At 42.4% G+C, this 24458-nt stretch overlaps 1 protein-coding gene across 3 annotated transcripts in view; it reads right to left on the reverse strand.

Moving 5' to 3' along the window:
- The window catches only part of slc8a3 (solute carrier family 8 member 3), a 188886-nt gene that overhangs the window by 58790 nt on the left and 105638 nt on the right, over nt 1–24458 (reverse strand). For all 3 annotated transcript variants that reach the window (XM_049595499.1, XM_049595497.1, XM_049595498.1), the window contains exon 3: nt 11435–11541. In XM_049595499.1, coding sequence (XP_049451456.1) covers nt 11435–11541 — 107 coding nt within the window. The remainder of the gene's footprint in view (nt 1–11434; nt 11542–24458) is intronic.

Consider the following 24458-nt stretch of genomic DNA (forward strand, 5'->3'; position numbering starts at 1 on the left):
AATACATACACCACAATAATATAAGTAAGTAGCGCCAATTAGTTAGCCAGTGAGAATGAGTGTGAGGGAGACATAAGCACATACAGCCAGCAGCAGTAGCGACCCACCGTCCGACACCAGCATACTGTGAGGACGGAAACAGAGGGCCCGGAGGTGACGGAGCAGATATGGAATATTTTTAAGGTGTATAATCACCTGAAAACAAGAATCGTTAGAATGAACTGTTTATATCTACATGGTGTCATGGAGTCTGCCATGTTACACTGACATGTTTCTAGAGTAGCCCAGAGCAGACAAACCAAACACTGGCTCGAGATAGCACCATTCAAGTAGTTAGTAGCCCCTCTGTAACAAGAGCATTGGAAAAACACTGACATGAAACTGCTTTATTCAGTGTTTTTACCAGTTTAAATCACCTGGTTCATTTGTTTGGGAGATGAAGAGAGCTCTGCGAATAATTCGGCTCCTGCAAAAAAACTCCTTAACATCTGGATCTTAAGTTACTAGAGAAAATATATATTCTCACATTAGTGTATCAGTGTTTTTACCGGTTTAAAAGTCCTGGTCTATTTGTTTTGAAGAAGAAGAAGAGCCCTCTGCGGGTAATGTGGCTCCCAGTAAAAACCGCTTGAACAACTTTCAGCTGGTTGCGATCTGCAATCCTCACCACTAGATGCCACTACATCCCCCTAAATCTAATAAACTGCTCCTTTAACTGACAATAAGTACTTTGACCAATACCATCAGATAAACAGTTAAAATATATGTTAAATATTCTGCTGCTGCACGGGGAGATGATGAGACAGTGAAGTCTGCAGTCCAAGATGGAGTCATACGCCACCACCAGGGCAATGCCATGATGTTGCTCTTGGGAGACGACTCCAGCACTCTGAACAGGTGAATGACCCAGAGGTAGAGGTGGACACTGATATGAGAGACAATCTCCCCTCATTGGGGAGCAATGAGCAAGTCACTGAGCAAGTATTCTCCACCACGGCTCTCTCACCAGACTGCACGCCAGACTGACCCCACAGCAGCATGTCGACATGTTGCTATTTCTGAATGAAAACCAGTCGACAACCCGGCTCAGCTATCATTCAGAAAAAGCATCCCTGATTTCATCAGCTGAAAAGTGACTGCTACTGTAATGACACCACTACACTGTAAACCCCACTGCTCATGCAGCTGCAGAATAACTTTGTGTTCATTGATTTCTGTGTGGGTCAGTTTTGCTTTTGCCCAACAGAGAGGTCAGAGGTCACGGACAGATACAGAGCAGCGACACTGCAGGGTGCACTGTGTTGGATAGATTCTTGCTGACACATGGGCATAAACTCTGATTCTGTGGTTCAGAGATCATCCTCAGTTGTGCCACCCTGTATTAAATAAAAGGATATATGCTGTCCTGTGGTATAACAGTTCAGCATTTATGAGGCTTTGTCCTGTTGTCCTTGTGCTTTCTGTGTCAGGATGTCGGCCTAGTTTGGAATTTTTGTTTGGTGACCCCTCAATGGGATTTTTTCCCCATCAAATGTCAACATCAGTCTTGTATTAAAAAAACTGTGCTTTATTTTATTGCCTGATATCAGACAGAACCGTCAACTTGTTATACTCCAGTCGACTCAGTGGAGAGGGCAGATTAAAAGGTCTGAAAACAGGCAAGTTGTTTTATACAGTTGGCTCAGGTTAGGGGAGATTGGGGTTGGTTGGCACACAGCTATTTTCTGGTCCTTTGAAATTCATAGAAGGAAAAATATAGAAATATAAAACATAAAAATGTTTGCTTTCTTCACCTGTACTCATATTTAGGATAACATTTTAGTTTTATAGTATTAAAAGTGGTCTCTGGTCTGTGGTCTGTCAGAGATGTTGGACATGTGTCACCTCTAATATACACACAGAGAAATCAGATTCATTTTGATATAAGATTTGAAAGTCTTTAATGAGTGCTGGTAGCAAATGTGAGCAGGCCAATCAACTGTAAATAAACACTTGTGACTATAACTATTTTTTTTTGTTTGTCTGTTTGTTTATTGCAAAGATTTATTTTTTTCTTAATATGACAGTGCAGAAGCAGTTCCAAAAATGTGTCACGTTTCCATTCATGTATTTCAAAATATTACTTTAAAAAGAAAAAGAAAAGTGAAAGGACAAAGATATTTACCCCAAAACACAAGAAAAGAGGCAAAAAACAAACAAACAAACAAAAGAACAAAAAAAATGTAATTAAATGTAAGGATATTATTCCTTAAATATATACAGGGAGGATGTACTAAAACTAAACCTTAGGGACATTTTGACAAGCAAGAATAAGTTAATTCACTCACGAATGGATCAGAAATGATCAAAGTTGTTAAGCATCAACTTTAACTGCATTTTGAGAGACTAGAATAATTTTTGAAAGATTAAAAACAGTGTTTATTTGTTAGTTAACTACGATGAATACTGAATGGCAAAATAAATGAGACATTCCTATAAATAAATTACTTACAAATATTGTTTAGTTTTAAAAATGGGCAGATATTGTATCAAATCTTTGTGTGTTCTGGTTCTTGTTTGAATTAAATGTTCAAATAGTTTCTGTTGGTTTTCTAATTTTTTGGTATCTAAAGCATTTTAGCTGGTTGGCACAAATGCATAACATGACGTCAATCACTAATCACCTGATTTCAGAACACATTTCTGTCCACTGAAACATTTATTCATAGCTGAAACCTTTATCTTTTATTAGCTGCTGGTTAAAAATATTCTAACATAAATTATGGCAGAGAACTATTAGAGAGTTAACACTTTGCTGCGCATCGTTACGTGAAATCAGAATCAGAACCAGAACCAGAAATACATTATTGATCCCTGAGGGGAAAAACTGATTCATTATAGTCACTCCGATGTAAAGAATAGTGGATTAAAAGACATAAAGCAATAAAATAGAAATTAAATTATGCACTAAAAATAAAAATAAATGTGCATTATGTCACAGTGTTTAACACTAGAATTTAAGATGTTAAAAATAAAATATATATCGTCAAAGCGCTGAGGCTGTAAGTCTTAAAATTTAACTACAATATACATCAATAGAATAAAGCAAAAATGGAAGATAATATAAGAGACATAAGAAATATGTACAGTTATGTGCCTTGTATGTTGAATAAATATATACATTCAAGAGGTGTTGGTGAGAATAAAGTTGTATACTGAAAAATAATTTATCTGACTGAAGCCAAGTGAAATCAAAATGTTGTCACCTGCTGAAATGAACCAAAGGAACAAAATAAATGTCTCACAGTTCGAATAAATCACCCCAAACATATGTGGCATGGACATTAATATGTCATCAAAATAAAGCCCTGTAAAGCTGCGTACTGACTGTCACTGTGACTCTGCGGTGTTGTGTTGCAGCAGCAGCAGCAGCAGTAGTAGTGGAGTGGTTTGCCTGGCCACCACACCAGAGGTGCTAATGGTATTGACCACTTCAGTATAAGTTAGAGAAGGGCATAGCTGGAGCCGGCAGTAAACAACTCCAGACTGACAGGTCAGGGTGACTGTTGGCTTGATTGCTTTCATTACTCACACACTGTCCAAAGTCAGACCTGCCAGCGTACAACTCCCTCACATCTGCCAGGTTCTGCTATCAGCGTCACACTGTACCAACAAATCTGGAGAAGTTGCAGCTGCTGGTAAAACATGAAAACATCAGAGAGTTAAAATGAGATCTGAGGATTATTTTGGTGTTCCTATTTTGATCATCTATAATAGAGAAATAATATGTAAAAAACAAGAGGTTTTTTGTTGCAAAGTTCTGTTGATGGAAAGGCTGCATTGGAAAATGGAGCAAGGCTGTTGAATATGAAAAAAAAAAAGAAAAGCCAAACAAAACAAAGACTCTCATAGAATATTCATCAATTCTGCTCCTCCACTCTGGCTTTAATAAGGAGAAAAACAAACCCAATCAGCCCCACATCAGCGGTTATGAACAACAATATAATCGCCACATTATATATGAAAAGTGAGAAATTATCATAGTGTTCACTTCGCTGAGATCCAGCAGCACCTACTGTGGCAACAGGAGAATAACTGTAGCCCCTCCGTTAAACACTGGCTGGAGTTTTCTCTAATTTCAAATCAAAGCAATTTCATCAGCACGAGCACATTCATAAAAGATGATCCTGCATGGGAAATAATACAGAAAAGCTTTTTCATTACCTCCTCATCATATATAGATCAAACATTTATTACCCTTGATCAAACATTCATTACCTCCTGCATTAAAAAAAAAAAAAAAAAAAAAGTGAGTCGACGTATCTCGTATTACTCATCGTCAACACTGTCTGCACTTTCATTAGCAGCACATTCTGTTGTTATCTTTCTAGCATCAGAATGAACCACGGTTTAATCACTTTTTGCCACAAGTACACACAACTACACTACATGGACACAAGTATTCATCGCCTGACCATTACACCAACAGGAACTGTGATGACATTGTATTAAAAAAAACATCCATCCATTTTCATCTGCTTATCTGGGCTGGGTTGCGGGGACAGCAGGCCAAGCAAAGCACCCCAGACGTTCCTCTCCCCAGCGACACTTTCCAGCTCCTCCTGGGGGACCCCAAGGTGTTCCCAGGCCAGATGAGATATGTAGTCCCTCCAGCATGTTCTGGGTCTGTCCTGGGGCCTCCTACCAATGGGACGTGCCTCGGACACCTTCAACAGGAGGCGCTCAGGAGGATCCTGATCAGATGCCCGAACCACCTCAACTGACCCCTTTTGACGTGAAGGAGCAGCGGCTCTACTCTGAGCTCCCTCCAGATGTCCGAGCCCCTCACCCTATCTCTAAGGCTGAGCCCAGCCACCCCATGGAGGAAACTCATTTTGGCCGCTTTATATCTGCGATCTCATTCTTTCGGTCACTACCCAGAGCTCATGACCATAGGTGAGGGTTGGGACGTAGATGGACCAGGGAATTAAAAGCTTTGCCTTCTGGTTTAGCTCCCTCTTCACCACGACGGACCGGCGCAGTGCCTGCATCACTGCAGAAGCCGCACCAAACCTCCGATCCATTTCACGCTCCACTCTACCCTCACTCGTGAACAAGACCCAAGATATTTGTACTCCCTCACTTGAGGCAGTAACTCTCCCCAAACCCGGAGAGGGCAATCCACCGGAGCAGTCACTCTGTGATCCCACCCTGCCCTCCCTGTCCCCTGCAGGGACAGAAATCAGGGTCAGGTGCATTGTGTGCCGGGCAGCAGGCAGGGATGGGTCCCCTGGCGTGCCGATTCCTGGTCTATATACTTTAATATGGCGTTTTCCCCCCCTCTGCGGCTACAACAGCTTCCACAAGATTTGTGTTTGTGTGGGAATTTGTGTCCATTTATTCTATAGAGCATTTATGAGGTCAGGCACTGATGTTGGACGAGAAGGCCTGGCTCGTAATCTCTGTTCCAGTTCCTCCCAAAAATGCTCGATGGGGTTGAGCTCAGGGCTCTGTGAACTCATCTGATCATGTCTTTATAGTCCTTGCTTTGTGCACTGGGGCAGAGTCATGTTGGAATTGAAAAGGGCCTTTCCCAAACTGTTGCCACAAAGTTGGAAGCATAGCATTGTCCAAAATGTCTTGGTATGCTGAAGCATTAAGACTGTCCTTCACTTGAGATAAGGGGCCGAGCCCAAACCCTGAAAAACAACCCCATTATCCCTCCTCCACCAAACTTCACAGTTGGCACAATGCAGTCAGGCAGGTAATGTTCACCCGGCATCCGCCAAACCCAGACTTGCCACCTGACTGCCAAACAGAGTAGCGTGATTTGTCACTCCACAGAACATGTTTCCACTGCTCCACAGTCCAGTGTCGGTGTGCTTTACACTAGGGATGTTCCTGGCGACTAATTTCCCTGTCGGACTAACGAGGGGACGAAGGTTTAATCGTTAAGACGGCAAATCGGCACCACTCCATCCGACACTTAGCATTGGACTTGGTGATGTGAGGCTTTGCATGCAGCTGCTCGACCATGGAAACCCATTCCATGAAGCTCCCACCACACAGTTTTGGTGCTCACATTAATGCGAGTAGAAGTTTGCAACTTTTCAGCTGTGGAATCAGCAGAGCGTTGGTGACTTTTGTGCACTTTTTACATGATTTTACGTGGCCTTCCGCTTCGTGGCTGAGTTGTTGTTATTCCTATCACTTACAGCTGACCGTGGAATATCCAGCAGGGATGAAATTTCACGAACCGTCTTATTGCAAAGGTGGTGTCCAATCACAGCACCACACATGAAGTTGTTCAGCTCTTCACACTGACCCATTTTGTATCACAAATGTTTGCAAATTGCAAACTGCATGGCTAGGTGCTTGATTTTATACATGTGTGGCAACGGGTCTGATTTTCTGATTTAAACACCTGAATTCAATAATGAACAGGTGTAGCCAAATACTTTTGTCCATATAGTGTATGTCGACAGGAAAGCAGGTGCAAAGGTGTATCCACATGTTACGCCCCATCGTGACAGAGTAAAGTTAAACCACCTTATCTGGATGTGGTTCGAAATCCAGTGTTTTATAAGTATCTCATTGTCTACATGCAGGAATCACAAGACGCTCGGAGCTCCAGGAGCCAGAAAACACACACACAGAAGGTTTCACTTTGGTTCCCCTGTCAGAGTGCGACCCAAACAAAGCAGCTGTTTTGATCTCTTCAGACTAAACCTGGCCATTGGCATGTGTCATCCTTAGCTCCAGCTGTCCTTACCTATCTTCATCTCTCCCTCTGTCTGAGCAGATATCTCTCTCTTCCTCCACTTCCTCTACACCTCCTCTGTCTGTAACAATCCTGACTCGTATTCGGTGCACTGAACTCAACAACCCTGCTGCAGAAACCTCGCTGGCTGCGAGAAATGAAGAATGGCATTTGTGTTTGTACCGTATGGTTCTTTTTTGTTAGTACCTCCAGACTTGATGTGATTTTGTCCCTTTTTGATTGGACTGAAACATATTCGGGAGCATTTCGGGGTGACTGGGGAGAGACTACAGGCCCAATCAACCAGTAATCACTGAATAATATGTTCTCACAAGGGTACGGAAATCTCGCATTTAAAGAAAGTCTATAGAGCTTTTGTTTAACAGCAGCCCCTGCAGCCACAAGTGGCAATTATGTGACAATAATTGGCACACTGTGTTTACTTCTTCTTCTGAAATGTTTATCTATGACACACTAAGACACAGTGTAGCAGTAGCACAAGAAGAGAGAGTCAGAAAGTCTGCAAATAACTCTGTAATGTCAGCTACACAACATGTAAGTGGGCTAACATTAGCAAGTTACTGGTCAGACCGGATCAAGAGACGCTGTAACACCAAGTGAGTGTAAGAAATTTAGGTTAGGGTGCATTTTATCAATTATGAATTTAAATATTTATTACCTCCCCCAAGGAGGTTATGTTTTCGCCGGCGTTGGTCTGTTTTTCTGCAAAATAACTCGAAAAGTTCTGAACAAATTTTGATAAAATTTTCAGGAAAGGTTGATAATGGGACAAGGAACAGATGATAAAATTTTTGGTGGTGATCGGTTGAAGCGAAGTGGATAAAATAATAAAATGGCGGGAAATCCGAGCTGCTTGGCATAGGTCTGCACTCTCCGAGTGCTTTAGTTTGTGATAGAAAGATTGCTTATTTTAGTTTTTCAAATACTTTAAAGCAATACTTCACCCCCCCACATGGCCACCAAAACTTTTTCCTCGGTTGCCTCCACAGTGAATGAAGAATCTAAAAATGAAGTAAATTCTTGATTAATTAAAGTCATAGGGGTCCACATTTAAAAACAGTAACACTATCTACAATCTCTCACACAGCTTGTGCAGTATAATAAGTCTTTATCCAGTTGTTTGCTCAGTACTTCCCATAGTGCGGCCCTTTCTGACAGGCTACTGAACTAAAAGTGAAATGAACCTACAGTACAGGCCAAAAGTTTGGACACACCTTCTCATTCAATGCGTTTTCTTTATTTTCATGACTATTTACATTGTAGATTCTCACTGAAGGCATCAAAACTATGAATGAACACATGTGGAGTTATGTACTTACCAAAAAAAGGTGAAATAACTGAAAACAGATTAGTAAAGCCTGGGATGCCAGTTTCAGCTAACTTTGCTTTTGACTGTCGTACACCCGTTAACTGTTTTTTTTTTTTTTTTGGCTTTGCTGACAGACAGCTAGCGGTGTTAACACAGCATCCACTGCCCACCCTCAAGTCTCCACTGGCTAGCTAACGTTAGCCTTGGCCGCTTTTGCTTACTGGCGGAGGTTAGATGAGAAGACTGATACCACTCTCTAAGCACAAAAAACGTCAACAATGATATCATGTGTGGAAATATTTGTATTACATATAATATTATAGACATTTATTTTGGTTCCTGAGAAATAAACAACAAATTCAGGAGTGGAATAAGTTTAACCTCCAAGTTTACTGATATTACAAACAACCTAAACAGAGATGTGTGACAGACAGCTTGTGTGTGTTTATCAGCGTGTGTGTGTGGGTAAAACCTGCGCTGACACATAAAGAGAATAAAAAACAAACCAAGAAGCATCACAGAGCAGCGGAGGAGTGTTTGGAGTGATGCAGCCGTCACTCATAAAGACCTGCATAGTAACTGCTCTTCATCATGACTACACAGGGATCCGGGCGCGACTCAGACAGCGTTGCCAGACACAATAACGTAAACATAATGATCTGTTTGGTGTTTGGAGACAACAGCCAAGTGTTAGATTCTGCACCCTGCGCACCAGCTTGTGAGCCTCTCCCGTCCCCTGGCCTTGAGCGTGGTTAGATAACACTGCATTAGATAACGGTGCGCGAATCTTAAGAAAATGCCTGTCGGCTTCTTTCAGCAGACATTAACTACGACAAGCTGGAAACAAGAAAACAAACAAAACTTATGATGAAAACTTGCTCTGATTTGAATTCTTCTATGTCCTACTTTTATTTCCATATTCACCTTGCTGTAAAACAAGCCTAAAGACAAGCTGTGCAGAGAATACAATCTTGCGGTGAGTAACACGGCCCCTGCCGAAGAATACCTGACCTCAATATGAGCCGCACACAAGATAGCATCAGAGAAAGAGCTTGTTTAGGTTCACAAAGTTTCATACAAACTATTAAATTCAAACAGTCCTGTGAGTTACACAGCCTTATAGCAAGAAACAAATCAATAATCTCATTTCACCGACAGCAATTTGCTTGCATTTCTCCACCAAGCAGGCGCTTACTTAAAAATAGCTACTAGACTCTGCATTTAGATAAAACATGCCTCTACATAATAATGGCTACTTGATCTGTGGAGATGGCAAATGATAGCAGCTCCTAGACTCCCTGTCCTCCTTTTATGCAGATGACGATGTCATCTGGGGGATGGGGGCTGTCATTACGATCAGGATGGAGTGTTTGTGGTTTGAGTTTAAGGTGTGAGATGAGAGCATGGCGATGAGATAGAGAGTCCTTGTGTGCACAGTGGTGTAAAAGTAAAGGGAGGCAAAGGGGGGAATGGGTGTCAGCGCCATGGAAGAGAGAGCAGAGTGAAAGTTCAGGTAAAGGAAGTGGACAAAGAAGAGGCAAAGAGGTCTGGAGAGAGACGCTGTGTCTCAGATCGGATATTTCTTTTAGCAGTTACAGCAGTTATTTTGTGTGCATTCACCCTGGGAAGTATGGCAAAATGCAGATCACTGTGAGCACCCGCATGGCGCAAATTTAATGGTCACAAGTGTTACGTGTGGAATGTTGTAGGCTTCTCACCCTCAGTGGTCACCATGTTGCCTATGCAGTCACGGCATCACAGACACATTTCAAACTTGTGAAATGTCGGCTGATTACCGCCTTGAACACCAAAGCATTGTACAAATATGCATCTGTATTTTTCACTACTTCTACACCGTTTGTTTAAAGGGTTATTTCTGTATTACTTTGGTACCACAAATGCTACCATGAATGTTAACATTAGCTCGCTAGCTAGCTAATGTTAAATTTAAATCATTAGTCACAGACGCCTCAGTTGACTAAGTTTCCTTCAAGTTGAGTAGGGTTTTAATTAAGTTTTTTTTGAGGAGGAGGAGGAGAGGCTTACGTTTCCTGCCCTCTGCTTCGAAGCAGTGAATTTACAGCTCACAGCAACTTAATACGACACTGTCTCTGGCTTTAGTTTGATAGTGGAATGGATGATGGAACAAACAGTCAAATATTCATATTGAACAGCCAGGTCTGATTTGACTGACGTAATTCTAAGTTAGGTATAGCCCTTCATTTTATAATCAGACATCGACATTATATGTTTTGGTGTAAGGTAGATGAACTAGGGGCGTAGTTATGTTTGGCGTTCATGCCAACACATTCTCACTCTGACCTCGTCATACACCGACATTTGGCCATTAACTTTCCACATCCAGATACAATGTGCAAGGTACCCTGGGTGTGTTGGTTGTTGACGCTCTCGGACACCGTGTCAAGTTCTGCCTGTTACATGCATTGTCTTCTTTCAAAATACACTTCAGTTTTCACAAGAAATTTAACGTTTACACACAGTGTCTTTCAAAATAAACGCATGACGTCGGTACCACAACGTAGTAGAATGAAAAAAGAACAAGGTTTGGCTTTACAATCTTACAGGACATGAATACCGCTCTCCTGTGTGAGGGTCGGTGTTTTTTGGAGTCATCCACCCTCCCATCCGCCCCAGTCAGGCTTGCATTGCCTTAACTTTCATTCCTGTCCCGCCGTGTTTCCCCCTGATGCTGCTGAGCATTGCTAAACTATGACAGCAACTGACTGCGTATCATGCCAACGTCAAAGGACAGCTTTTTCGTCAGTGTCTGACACAGCAAGTCACTGCCCGAGCGCCGGATTTCGACGACTTTGGAGTAAGACGGGGTTTGTTTATGCATGGGTGTCTTCACTGTAAGAGACTGTAGTATTAAATTCATGGTCTCATGCTTTACAAGTTGCAAATATTTGCTAAATGTGGCATTTATCATTAACACAATAGATCGGCTGATGATCGAGGCAGCCAGAATCAGCTAGGGACATCCATAGATATAAAAACCTGCTGTGAAAGCATGTTCAATGTTAATATAATGATACAGAGCACGGCAAGTGAGCAAACAAGCATGTATTTTGATGAGTGACAATTGTTCGTCAAACGTTTGGGGGTAATGCTTCGCCCAACAGCAATTTGCCAAGCAGAAGAAGAAATGCTGTTAGATCAGTCATTTCTGCTGATTTGAAACAACACTACCAAGTAAAATTTGCGCACATACATAGTGCACAGTGTACGCAGTATACTACATGTAAGTGTACTAACGGAAGCATCTGATTTGAGGCACAGCAACAGACAACGTGTGAGGGCGAGAAACAGAGATAAGAGAGGAAGAAATATGTTCAGTACCGCACCTTTCTGCAGACTCATGTCTACCATGCGAGGCTCGGCCAGCTCCAGGAAGAAGTTCTTGTTTTTCTCATACTCCTCATCGTCAATAATTTTCACGTGAATAAGTTTGCTGCAAGAGGGAGAGGGGAAACAGGAAGGGGTGAGGACAGAGAGGGGGGGGAGAGAAGAAGAGAAAGGTTAATTTGCGATGGAGGGACACAGGAAGTGCACTGTAAGTAGGATTAATAATCAGCATGGAAGAAAGGTTAGGAGGTGAAAGGTCAGCTTGCTGTGTCTGTCACCGCCTGGACTCGACACACTCGCGGGTTCCAGCGAGCTCATTGGCTGCCACGGGTGTCATGACAACCACATTTATCACGGCGTCTGATACAAGTGGAACAGGAGGGCGAGGAGCACTCCACAGCAGAGAGGATAAAAGAACACAATGAACTGAAAACAGCAGCATGTAATCAATCAGGTTGTAAAATGTGTAAACGGACATTTCACAAGGGCAAAAAGGTGAGCGAACGATAAATGAAAGAAACTGTCGCTATCTAAATCGATTTTTATGGCTCGATGTTTCAGTCAGAACACTTTCAATGAGACGGCTGGCTGGACACTGCGAGGACTCCCCTCCCTCCTCTTCCACGCCTCTCGAGGCCCAGACAAAGCAGATAAGAGAGAAGCAGCTTATTGCTGAGTTTATTGCTCCGGTTTGAGGAGAACACCCCTTTAATGAAGTCAAATGTCTGGAGGGGTGAGGCTCTTTCCCTGGAAAAGAGCTGCGCGTGACATCATCTCACAGAAACAGCTCAATATGGCACCTCAGCCCCGGCGGCACTCTCGCCACTGATCGCCCTAATTGATCTTTTTAAAGAGTTATTGACGAGTGCAGGCAGTTAAGTGGTCAGTAGGTACCCAGATGTCTCCGCGCCTCGCCATATCACAGTGGGAACTCCACAAGGAATAGCTTTGTTGAATTCAATTCATGCAAACGACAACAAACAGTCAAGTCATGACACTCGCTGCATCCGCTCTCTTAGGCACCAGAAAGCAGCAGACGAGTCAACAATAGTCGACAGCAGCGCAGCTAGCCCTGAAATAGGGATGACATAGTTTATTATGCGTCTGACATCTCATGGGAAGACGCTTTTCCTCCTCATCTGAGCAAAAATGCAATTTTTTACGCATGTTATTTAGGGAGAGTATTTGGAAAGCGGGAATACAGCTAATAAGATAAGTGGCACTGCAGCATCCATTATGGATTGCTGCTCATGTATCATGTATCGAGTCAAAAAGCAGCTCGTTCCCTGACATCCCACTGATGCACTTCCAGCACTGTGACATATAGCGTGGCTTGTGTCAGTCAAAGCTCTGAGACACACACACACACGCAAAAGCTCAAACTCTGCCTGTCACACACCCACTCAAACTCAGATATTCAAACACACTCTGCGCTGCACACACCATGTACATAAAATTATTAATCCCAGCATCTCCAGAGGAATTAAAATGCATTTCTATTGCTGCTGTAATGCATGGCTAAATCCCTTTCTCTGGCCGGTGTATATGTGTTTCTGGATGTGAATCCTGCTCGCCGAGGGGGGAGTCTACTATCTAAGATCCTGTTAGCACACCACAGACAGCAGAACAATCCATCTCTCTTTCTCTCTCTTCATATCCCACCGGCAGGGCTTTCCTCAGATTGTTAGGCGAGATGTCTGCAGTGCTGCTGCCGCCGCCTGGAACAGCGCCTTGCTTTTTCACCAGGAATGAGAAGAGGAAGCACTGGAGTCTAATGGACAAGTGGGATCTGGCAAGCACACAGCACCTGACTGTAGTGAGGAACAGCTCAGTTGCCTGACATGCATGTCGAGCAGACACGGAGAAGAAACCACATATGTAGACTCCACACGCAAAAAACAGCCATGCATTTAACGACATGGCTGATTAACCTGCCGGCAGGCCCTGGGGGTAAAATGAGCAGCTGGGCCTTCATTAACTCTCCTCTTCCTTCTCCTTTTTAAGCAGTTTCTCAATGCTAACTGATACCTGGCTCCAGATTTGCTGTGGCAATTTGATTAAACATGATAATGTAGGAATTAGCAACAAAACTGTTAAAGGTCTGAAAACACATCATCTTTAATCCTGCAATAATTGATTTTTTGGCCATTATGGGGCAACACAGCAGACTGTAAACACAATTATGACATATTAGCACCTTGATTTGATAATGCTAACATGTTAGCAAGTAGCTGTCTCTTCACACATCTGGCGGGTAACATTAACACCCATTTGGAGTCGTGTTTGTGCAATATTCACTCTCCTTTTAGCTCTGTTTTTGGTCTCCACCAACTCATGAAGGAAATATCTGGATCTTTCGCTGCTAAATGCTCCACTATGCTGACCTGCTCATTGCTAACTTAGGCCCAGATCAGACAGAGCATGATTTAAGCCTGGGGCAGCTTTTTAAGACTCGAGCACCATGTGATGTGGGGACCCTACTGAAATGCAAGGATTTTTTTTATTCTTCTTCCACCAAATGAATCGCATTTTTGAGGGCCTTTACAAACTCAAAAAGTCATGAAACTTTGCATACACATCACATCTGGTGAAGTATTTGGTATTTTAGGGGTCTTGTGCTCGGGTTTAAAAAAAATGGCTCAGTAGCGCCCCCTACAAAATTTCTACTAAGCAGCCCCCAAAGCTGGTTTGACCTTGGAGCCATACCCTATACCCCACAGAAGTCAGCCATTATAAATTCAATGTGCAATTTTTGTCCATTTGTGGCCATTTCCAGGGGTTGATCGACTTCAGATTTGGTGTGTTCCATCTAAAGACCTTAAAGATGAAAAGTTACTAAAAGCTTGAGCTTCTGTCGAACTATGCGACCATGGCAAGGTGTCAAACTTCCATGTTTCACCACAAAACAGGAAGTAGTTTGTAACTCCAGCATACATTGTCCAATATGCCCCAAATTTCACAGGAGTAATGACAGTCCCACTCTGTACACAATAATTAGTGATGGTTATAGATTATAGCTGATATCTTTCATACTCTCTAAGGCGGTGATTTCCAGCTGGTGGGTCACGGTCCAAAAATGGGTCACAGGTCCATCCTGAATGGACTGCAAGTGACTTCCAAACATGTCAAGTTTGCAAAAAAAAAAACCACACTTCATTTTGAAGAACAGTGAAATTCCGCCACAGAAGTGCTGTTTTCTCCTATAGAATGAGTGAATAACAGACAGCTACTTAACAGAGACAGCAAACTAGCTCCACAACATGGCCAAATGCAAGTATAACGTTGAATTTAATAAACTGTGTGGACCTTGAACTAATGACTAAGAAGAAATCTGGACCCCCTGGCTGGACCAGCTGGGAACCTTTGCTCTAAGGTAAATGACTAGGTGTTAGCTAACATCCTTTTGACCCATGGATGTATAAAGAGAACTGGATTCAGCATTGGAGGAGGATCAAATCCTGATAGTGAAACGAGTCATTTCGTGGGGCTTCACCCTAATTGTAAACCATAACAAAAAGTCGCCCCAGACTGCCACTAAAATCGCTCCATCTAATCGGGCCCTTAGTCTGGCTGCTTTTTGAAGCTAAGCAGGGAGCAAACACTGGAGTTATTAAAGCTTTTGGTTGAAAGCAGTTGCCTCCTGTATCTGGAAACAACGCTGATGAGAGCGAGAGAGTGAAAACACTGCAATAAAGGTATGAGCTGTACAGAATCAAAACAATGAGCTGAAAGACACTTCAAAGCTACATAAAGCTGAGGAGAACTGCAGTTGATAATTCACACTACAGCTGATCCCATCACATTATCCATAGTCTATTCATCCATTGTTAATATAAACATATTGATTAGAGCTGCTTTCAGACCAGCCTCTGACTGAGTAATGAAGCAGGAGCCTACCTCACAGCTTTCATCACGTCAACTGATATTGTGCTTTAATGACAAATTAATTTTCAATTAAATTAGCACAAACCAGTTGGCACTCGGAGCGTTTGAGCCCCTGGAGCTGTGGGATCCAGGGGCAGCTGCTTGCTCGATAATCAAGCGTCACACTAACTTAATATAGCAACAATATCTTATTCTGTGGATTTGTGGCCCTAATTTGACGTGGGACCTACGAGAGTCAATAAAAAGCAATCATGCAATAATTAACTGGCATGTTAGCATCATGGAAACATTAGAGCAGCTGCACAGTTTACCAACATATTGCACCTTTGTGTGATATTTCTCCGGAGCTCCACAACATAAATTAACTTGTCACCTACATTTTATACTCTGGTGTTCACCCAGACTGAGCTACAGTACCTGTAATTAGTCCTCGTGATGTACAGCATGCTAACAGAGCTGCTGAGGAAATTATAGTGTTTCCTTAATTTTAACAGTTTGTGACAGACTGCAGTGATAGATTGTTTCTGTTTGGCACGTCTCTGTACATTTGAGTACATGTTCAAAAATTAAAATACTGAAAACGAGAGTAGATACTAGAGAACAGCTCACCTGGGTTACCTGAGATGAGTGTGAATACACCAACACTTCCAAATTCTCTCAGCACACATTTGGACTTGTTGAAAAAGCACAGGTGTTACTAATAACACTAACGATGGCTCCATTCTGATCAAATGCTCCAGTGAGAGTGACAGTGAGCCAGCATGCAGGATACAAGGATCCTGGAATCAAAGCAGCTAAATGGAATTCAGCCATCAGTAGGTTTATTATTTACACCTGCGTTGCTCCTTTTGTGACATGTCAAAATGCCTGTCATGTCATTATAGTTAATATTCCCACATGCCATAAATGCAGCCTAAACCCTCACATTCATAAAGAAAATGAAAATACTGTAACAGTTATTGGGACAAGAGGGGAGAAAAGATGAGAAGATTGTGTCTGTGGTTCAAATATGGCTGCAGAAAAATGCACCCCATCCTCACACACAACCTAATCTGACACCCCACCCACAATTATGTTTTGATGGAGACATAATGCCAAGGAAATTCTTTTCTATTAACATAATGAGCAAATGTTGCGAATCAACGTAGCTGGCAGGTTGCAAAATGTTGATACTGAAGGTATCAGTAAAATAGGCACTAAAAACATTTACGTTATCAGTAAAATGTTCACTCAATAATCACCTTTTTTAAAATAACATTCAACCAAAATTATGATCTTTCCCTAACCTTAACCAGAGAGTGTTTGTTGCCTAAACCTAAGAACACAGTCATGGTTATAGGATTTTATGTTACAAGAACCGTCTCGGAAAATATAATGGTTTCACACTATCACGGTATATGGTATTAGACAATTATTACTGTCATTGGTTACAATGATCCTTAAACCCAGGCAACACTTGTATGGGGGAAAGTGAAGTGGGCCCTATATGATACTGTCCTTGGTGTCCATATTGGCCCCATGCCAAACATGGATGGGTCTTCTTAAGTGGGCCCCACATGAGTTATGCTAGGGGGTACCAAGTGCGTACGGGCCCAAAATGGGCATCCACTTGGGTAAACCCTCCCATGTGGACAATCCCATATAGGCCCCACTTTTCAGCCCATTTACTACCCACAGCTAAATATACTTGAAACTTTTACGTTTTATGTCCAAAACCTTAGTATGAAACCAGTAGTATGTGAACTGCCTACTGTTTCTAGTGAAATATTACAGCATGCTAACACTGGTCAATATGGCAGCATAAATATTCCACAATACAATGCATAACATTCATAACGGATAGCGACCAAGACAGCTATGCAGCATTAAAGGAGCTATATGTAAGAAATCTAAAGCAAACAGTCATAAAATCCTCCTAATATGTCACAGAGACTAAGGAATAATGATCATATAACATACTGATCTCACCGACAACAATAGTACAGCCAGAATATTCGCATTTAAAAAATTTTTTTACGGTCCGCAAATCATGTTTAAGTTTTGAATTTGTGTTTTGGCCTGTTGCGCCACCCACCGCCGTCTACCAGTCACGCAGTCAGTAGAGTCTCAGCATCGGTTACAGTTATGACTGAGCTACAGCAGCACGGCAAGCAGCATTAGCAGTGTCCTGGTACATAGCATTAGCAGTCTCCTCAGCTGTATCCCGGCAGCAGCGTTAGCAGCAGAGAAGCCGGACTTGCTTGAATGGTCCGCTGGAAAACCGAAGATCACGGACGTGGCGACACGGTCCTGCCACGGCAGCCGCCCTTGGGCAAACAAATCAGTGTGCCGCTGTCCAGCAACCTCGAATCTGTAGGGGAGGGGGGGGAACGACTCGCAGCAGTATTTTGAATTTGAGTGCAGTAACCGTTTTGGCCACATTCTTACATACAGCGCCACTAATTCAAGTGTAAATATGTAATAAGTGCAAGATTCCACTCTGTGGGGCGCCTAGTAGCTCACCTGGTGGAGCAGGTGCCCCAGTTGCCTTTGCTGCATGTCATCGCCTCACTCTGCCCCTTTGACTCTGAAGCTGTCCTATCAAATAAAGGCTAAGAGCCAAAAAAAAGATTCCACTTGGCTAGACATAATATAGTCTTAAAATTACTGGAACACCTGAGGTTGGCACAGGTTGCCATGTTTACACCTGACAAGATAATACTACTCTTAACGTACACAAAAGTTTGTTGAACTATAGTACACATATTGGGTATGTAGTGCATAATATGCATTTTGGACACAGTGCATTAAATGTGTAAAAAGTTTGACAGGAAGTCGAGGAGGAAAGGAGATGTGTACGCAGATGTTATTCTCTTTCCAGTTGCATTTTGTTTTCAGTACTGCGGATAGGTAAATGTACAAGGTATAATAACCATCAATTTTCATTCTATGGTATGCGGTTCTACGATATCTTCCTGCAACCTTAAGCTACTTTCACACGTCATACTTTAACTGCTCTGACAACTGCCGACCTGGAAGAGGTTTTCCCAAAAAGCAAAGCAGCAAAGCAAAACTGAACACTGGCAGAGGTGCTGCAAACTGTAGCAAGACAACGGAAATCACTGAAGTTACCAAAGATTTCTACATTTTTGGACAAATAACCAATCATCTAAAGTTTGGTGGAAAACTCATCCCAGCCCGAATTTTTCGGTTGGTTGTCTTCATAAGTATCATAAGATACCGCCGCACATAGACAACTGCAAAAAAAAAAACACTGTCATACACTAGATTTACAATAGATACACCTTTCTGCACAATATAACTGCATCACACACACACACACACACACACACACACACCAATTACTTGTGGGGAACATTAAGCAACATTTGCATTTGTCTGTGACGATCATCAATAATTCATCCATCTATTCCAACATCTGGCATCAGCCGCTGTGGAAGCTGCAAAAAGCCACTCTGAACGATGCAGGGGAGTGTGTGTGTGTGTGTGTGTGTGTGTGTGTGTGTGTGTGTGTGGCGTGGTAGGGATACAATCAAACACCTGCTGTGCACACAAACACAAATCACAGTGGCAGTGCAGTGTTTACAGGGACTGTCCTGCTGCCGGTGCAGTGGTGGTGGCGTTGTATGAACGGGCTCACTGTGGTGTGTTGACAGAAAAAGACACAGAGGGTGTGACAGTGTGTGGCGGACTGTGTGTTCACGCTCATGCGCACACACATAGTGAGTCGCAGGTATACGTGTGCATGCTCACACTTCCCTGCTGCACTGTTTTTATTTACGGTGTCTTGATACGTTCTCTTTTGTGTTCCTGAGCTGCTGTGATATGGTTGGTTTCTATCAGAGGTGTAACAGACACGTTCAGGGGCCAAACATAAAGAGAGCCAGAGCAGGGCTGTGGGGAAGCTACAAGAGGTGTGTTCTCTAATCTGTTGTTTTAGCTAAATTGCCATCACTTAAAAACGTTCCTTCTTCACTCAGGTGATTAAAGGCATTGCCATATGTGGGGAGCCAGGAGGAAATTAACCTGGCTAAGCATTGAGACTGGAAGCAAAGGCAAACAGCTCACTAATTAACACACTGTATGTAGTTTATTTAATCCACAGACAAAGAAAAAATGTAAGAATGATGATTCTTATGGTGTTATGTGGAGTCACCTGCTTTAACTATTAAGCTATGGAAAGAGAGCCAGGCTGATTCCCCTGCTTCAGCTTTATGCTAAGCTATGCTAACCAAACATTGTCCTGGCTTCAGCTTCAATTGTAGGCTCTGCGTAGAAGCGTATCATACACCGTAGACAACGAAAAAACAAAACAGACTTCCTGTTTATTTTTGTAAGCTGAAACCATTTCCCTCAGTGGAGACAAAGCTTTTATTTACTTTTATTTCAGATAAGAAATAATAAATTGCGAAGACAATAAAGTCCCCACAAAAAAAGTATTTTAAGTTCTGTGTGAGAGTAATTCTGGCTTTATATGAGTAGAGGAAAATCCACTAGCCGCTAGGCAGATTTATACAACAGGAAATGTCATAGGCTTATGCTAGTAACATTAGCATGTTGTATATGTGAGGAAAACGTGTCTTGTGTAAGACAGTTGTTTTGTGAGTTATGCTGCATTCAAATGAGGTCATGTTTACCGTTCATGAGAAGAGTCCATGAACGCCCCCTCTTGTGGTATTCACAACCAAGTTCATGACTTTGTGATCATGACTTCCCACGTTGTAAAGACAAGCTTAAAGGGATAGTGCACCCAAAAATGAAAATTCAGCCATTATCTACTCACCCTCATGCAGAGGGAGGCTCAGGTGAAGTTTTAGAGTCCTCACAAGACTTGCGGAGATCCGAGGGGGAGTGGGTAGCAGCACAACTGTTTTTCCAAAAAACTTTTTATGTCGGGGCTTCAGGACACTACAGACGAGCAGTATGGAGATATTTTGTGGTTTCAATTATGTGTTTTTGGACGTTTTAATCTGGGGTGCTGTCAGCCTGCATTAGGTTGTATTGCTACCCCCTCTCCCCTGGGATCTCCGCAAGGGATGTGAGGACTCCAAAACTTCACCTGAGCTTCCCTCGGCATGAGGGTGAGTAGATAATGGCTGAATTTTCATTTTTGGGTGCACTATCCCTTTAACCACAATATTGCAATGGAGCAGAATTTACCTATTTGTCCAATGTTGCTGTTGTTCATACGAGTATAGGAAAACTCTATTAGCTGTTAGGCTTATTGTTAATTGCAATTAGCATGTCGTATATGTGGGAAAAACATGTCTAACTAAAGACAACTGTTTTTGTGTGTGAACCTTGTGAGTTAAACTGGAGCCAAATTTTTTACTTTTGTTTAATGTTGTTGCTATAAAGCCATGTTATGTGTTTTAGGTCTGTTAGATGAATCAGTCAAACTCTACTGCACTTCACAGAAACTCAACAAAGTGGCAGAGACACCCCACCGCCAACGAGCATTTTGGAACAAGTGCTCACAGTGGCAGAGGCCACTTACAGAGGCTACAGCGTAGGCTCTACATAGAACCTGCACACAACCAGGCTATAAATCAGACATGAGAGTGGTATAGATTTCATCTAACAACCTGCAAGAAAGTCAATAAGCATATTTCCCAAAATGTCCATCTGTTTCACGATGGATGCTGTGTGTAACATTTTTTATAAACCATTAATTTTTACTTCTCATTGCAGAGATTTTGCATCCCGTCTCTGCTCTTTCTTTCTGGTAAGTGTACCTACTCACTTTGAAGGGTAAAATTAATATGAAAAGAAAAAAAATCAACTAAACTCGCCCTTTGTGATGTGAAGGAATTAAACAGACTACAGAAAAAAAGCCACAAAATCTGACCTGCAGGAAAGTAAAAACTAAGTAGAGTGAAGTAAAAAGGACGTCCATCTTCTCAGCAGTGCTCTCATTTGTTAAATTGAATTACAACGTGTCATACCAATGATTTATTGATGCTAACATGCTAGACATAGCACCCTTAAGTTGAGTATTAGTGTGGGAAGTGCCACTGGGTAATGACAGGCGATTAGAGGGTTCACACCTCCGCTGCACTGGGCTGCCTGCAGCCAGTGGCCTCTGCCTTCCCAAAGTCCAGAGCGGGAGGAGGGGGAGAGAAGAGATGAAAACAGCAAAGGGAGTGAGACATGAAAGTGGAGGTGGTGCAGGGAGCCAAAGAGAGAGGCAAAGAGAGATAGAGAGGCAGATGCAGAGTGTCTCTTTCTCCCTCTGTTCTGCGGCCAAAAACCACACTGCAGCTGAAATTTGCTTTAGCTGCCCGCCTCCTCTCCATTTTCCGATGCCTCTTCTTCGACAGCAGATTTACTGTTTTAGTCTCCTCGCTGGCAAGTGTTCCACAAACACTAAATAATACTGTGTAACCCCAAGAAGTGTGAAACCACTGTGGCGGAGTACCACATCACAGGAAGTGATATGTGATATGTGTGATATCCAATCTCCACTTCTCTGTTGGCGCCGACTGACCCTCAAATCGTTCAGCTTTTACTCTGCAAGCTTTCCCTCTTTGTGAAGATTTTCACAAAAACTAGGGAGACTTATGTACTCCAGGCGAGAGCCGGAGCAGCAGCTAAAAGTGCTGCAATTAAATACGACCTTTTCCTCTCTCCCTGGTCCTCTGTATAAAACACCTGCTGCCACCGACCCCGGCCCTGGGCTTTCTAGTTTGAACTAAACACAACCTTTCCAAATTCTCCTGAAAGTTTCCTCTGCCTCTGTCTCTCTCCTTAATCCACTGAGTGCTTTTCAGTTGCTTTTCACCCTCACGCAAGACTGCATTTAACCACCACAGAGGCACGTGTGAGGGGACTGAAGCATGGTTTTTAAACAGCACGCATTATTTTCACTTCGCTGCAGCATGGAGGCCTCGATGGCGGCAGGATTACGAGGAGTTATGTTCCTAAAAAGTTTTAGTAGAAAACATCATCTGCATCTTGCTCAAAGTAAACCAACCTGGACAGTAGAGGCTGATATCTTTTTGGGGAATCCTGTGGGTCACAGAATTCACGTGACTCGTGACGTCAACATGAGCAGGCAGGACCAGAGATGTAGAAACACAGATGCTTTATTGGCTGCACGGACCGTTTAACCTGGCAACAACTGCAGCCGGCTCAAACGTGATTGGTCAATATCACGCGGACTACAAACAGCCTACAACCAGAAACCAGGGCTCTTCTGCTCGTGATTTTTGAAGCCTCTATGAGCCTTAAAAAAGGTGATTACTAACAAGAGGCTAAATGAGACAACAGAAGCTCATCACGCTGAGCTGCACCAAACACAGCTTTACACTCTGGTTATGGTGGTAAAGTTAGGTCATGTGACCGTATAGTGTAGTTTGTTTATGAACTAACTTGCTTTTTACTGACGATTTCATAATAATCATCAAAATTGTGTTCATTTGTGAAGATTATAAGGTATTTTTTTGTCACAGAGTTTATTTTCAGCAATAATCCAAACAAGGAAACAACTGTAATTCTTACTTCCATGTCAGCCTACAGAAAAACTTCATCCCTGGAGCACTCTATGTGGTGTCTCCAAATGTATGTCTATAGGTGGGACAGGAATCATAACAACAATAATGAGCTAGTAATGTAAAGGTAGTGGCTATCAAATAGTTTTCACGAAGCACAGGAAATATATGCTGGAAAATATGAGAACACACGCCATTTTATGTTACGCATGTGAGGTAAATGGATTGTTTGTCAAGATAATACTATTGCAATCACAATGCTAATTTCTATTAGTGGACAAAAGGAAATTCCCATTATGTGTTAACATCAAACTAAAAGACTAAGTGCATTGTAGTAACAGTTAGAATCAGAATAAGGCCTATTAATGAGTAGGTTTTCACTTACATTGAATTTTCTTGGTCTTTGGTGCAGACACTAAACTTTCCATTAACATATTAAGAGGGAATAAAAAAGGCCCGAGTACTGAGACAGTCAAGAACGTAAAAACATTACAGAAAATTAACAATTAAAAAAGAAAAAGATACCATGAAAAACATTATGCTATACTGTACTGTATATCCTAAATTATTGGATATGCTTTGTTTTAATGTGTAAATGTGAAGTTCTGAGAGGAATAAGTGCTTTTTTCTTTATCATTTAACTTAACTTAAACATTTAATTTAACACATACGGAAAGGTTGTGGGACAGGAGACATTCTTCTGAGACTGGAATGAGACAGGAATTGTTTTTCTTTTTTCACCCTGTCATGGAATTGGGACGGGACAGGAGTCGTTTTGTTGGAGTGGGACAGGAGAGGAGTGAAAACCCATTCCTGTTCTACCCTCTACTGTACAGAGGCCAGGAAATGAATTAATGTGACATGACAGACGAGTGACAATCATCAGAAAACAACTTTTAAAACCACCATTTCAGCCCAGTCAGATCATGGCAGCGCCTCCACTCAAAATCCCAAATAAAGTCAAGCCAATAAAGACGGGGAGAGGACAAGGAGGGAAAAAAAGGCCCCAGTGCCTCGTGGGAAATCAGTGCCTTAATTAAGCAGGCCTGGTTTCTGTCACCAAGCACAGGGATTATGGGCCTCGCTCATTATAGTCCTGATTATTGCTTTTCCCCAGCAATCACAGAAAAAAAGCCAGTAAACACATTTGTCAATGATTTCTTGCCAATCTGACGACAAACTTACATCAGATTTAATATTCCACACCCACAAGGCCCGCATGTGCCCCTTCCTCCCCTCATCCTCGCCTCCTCTCCCCCCCACTGTCTACTTTATTTATTCTCATCCGGCGAGGCAAACAAATCAAAGCACACTTGACCAACTGACAAAGAGCTAAAACTTTTATAAACGAGGAAGTAAAATCCACTTCCAAATGGCGACCGACCTGCTGAAGTCGGGCATCAATATTACATAAAGCAAACAACAAATGAGTCACGCAATCACACAAAAACCCTCCACACGGCCACTCGCAAATTCGCCGGCCAAGCTCGAGCCAGATGCAATAGCTGTGATTGCAAGTTGTTTAAAGGCATGAGAGTTAATGCAGCGGTGCCAGCTGCTGTTTGAATAATACATGTCTGCCAGAGTGAGTTCCAGTTTGGACGCTAAGGAAGAGAAGATAAGAGATATATGCACTGCATTCACTAAT

Source organism: Epinephelus fuscoguttatus, linkage group LG14 (assembly GCF_011397635.1).
Source record: "Epinephelus fuscoguttatus linkage group LG14, E.fuscoguttatus.final_Chr_v1".
NCBI classification, from domain to species: domain Eukaryota; kingdom Metazoa; phylum Chordata; class Actinopteri; order Perciformes; family Serranidae; genus Epinephelus; species Epinephelus fuscoguttatus.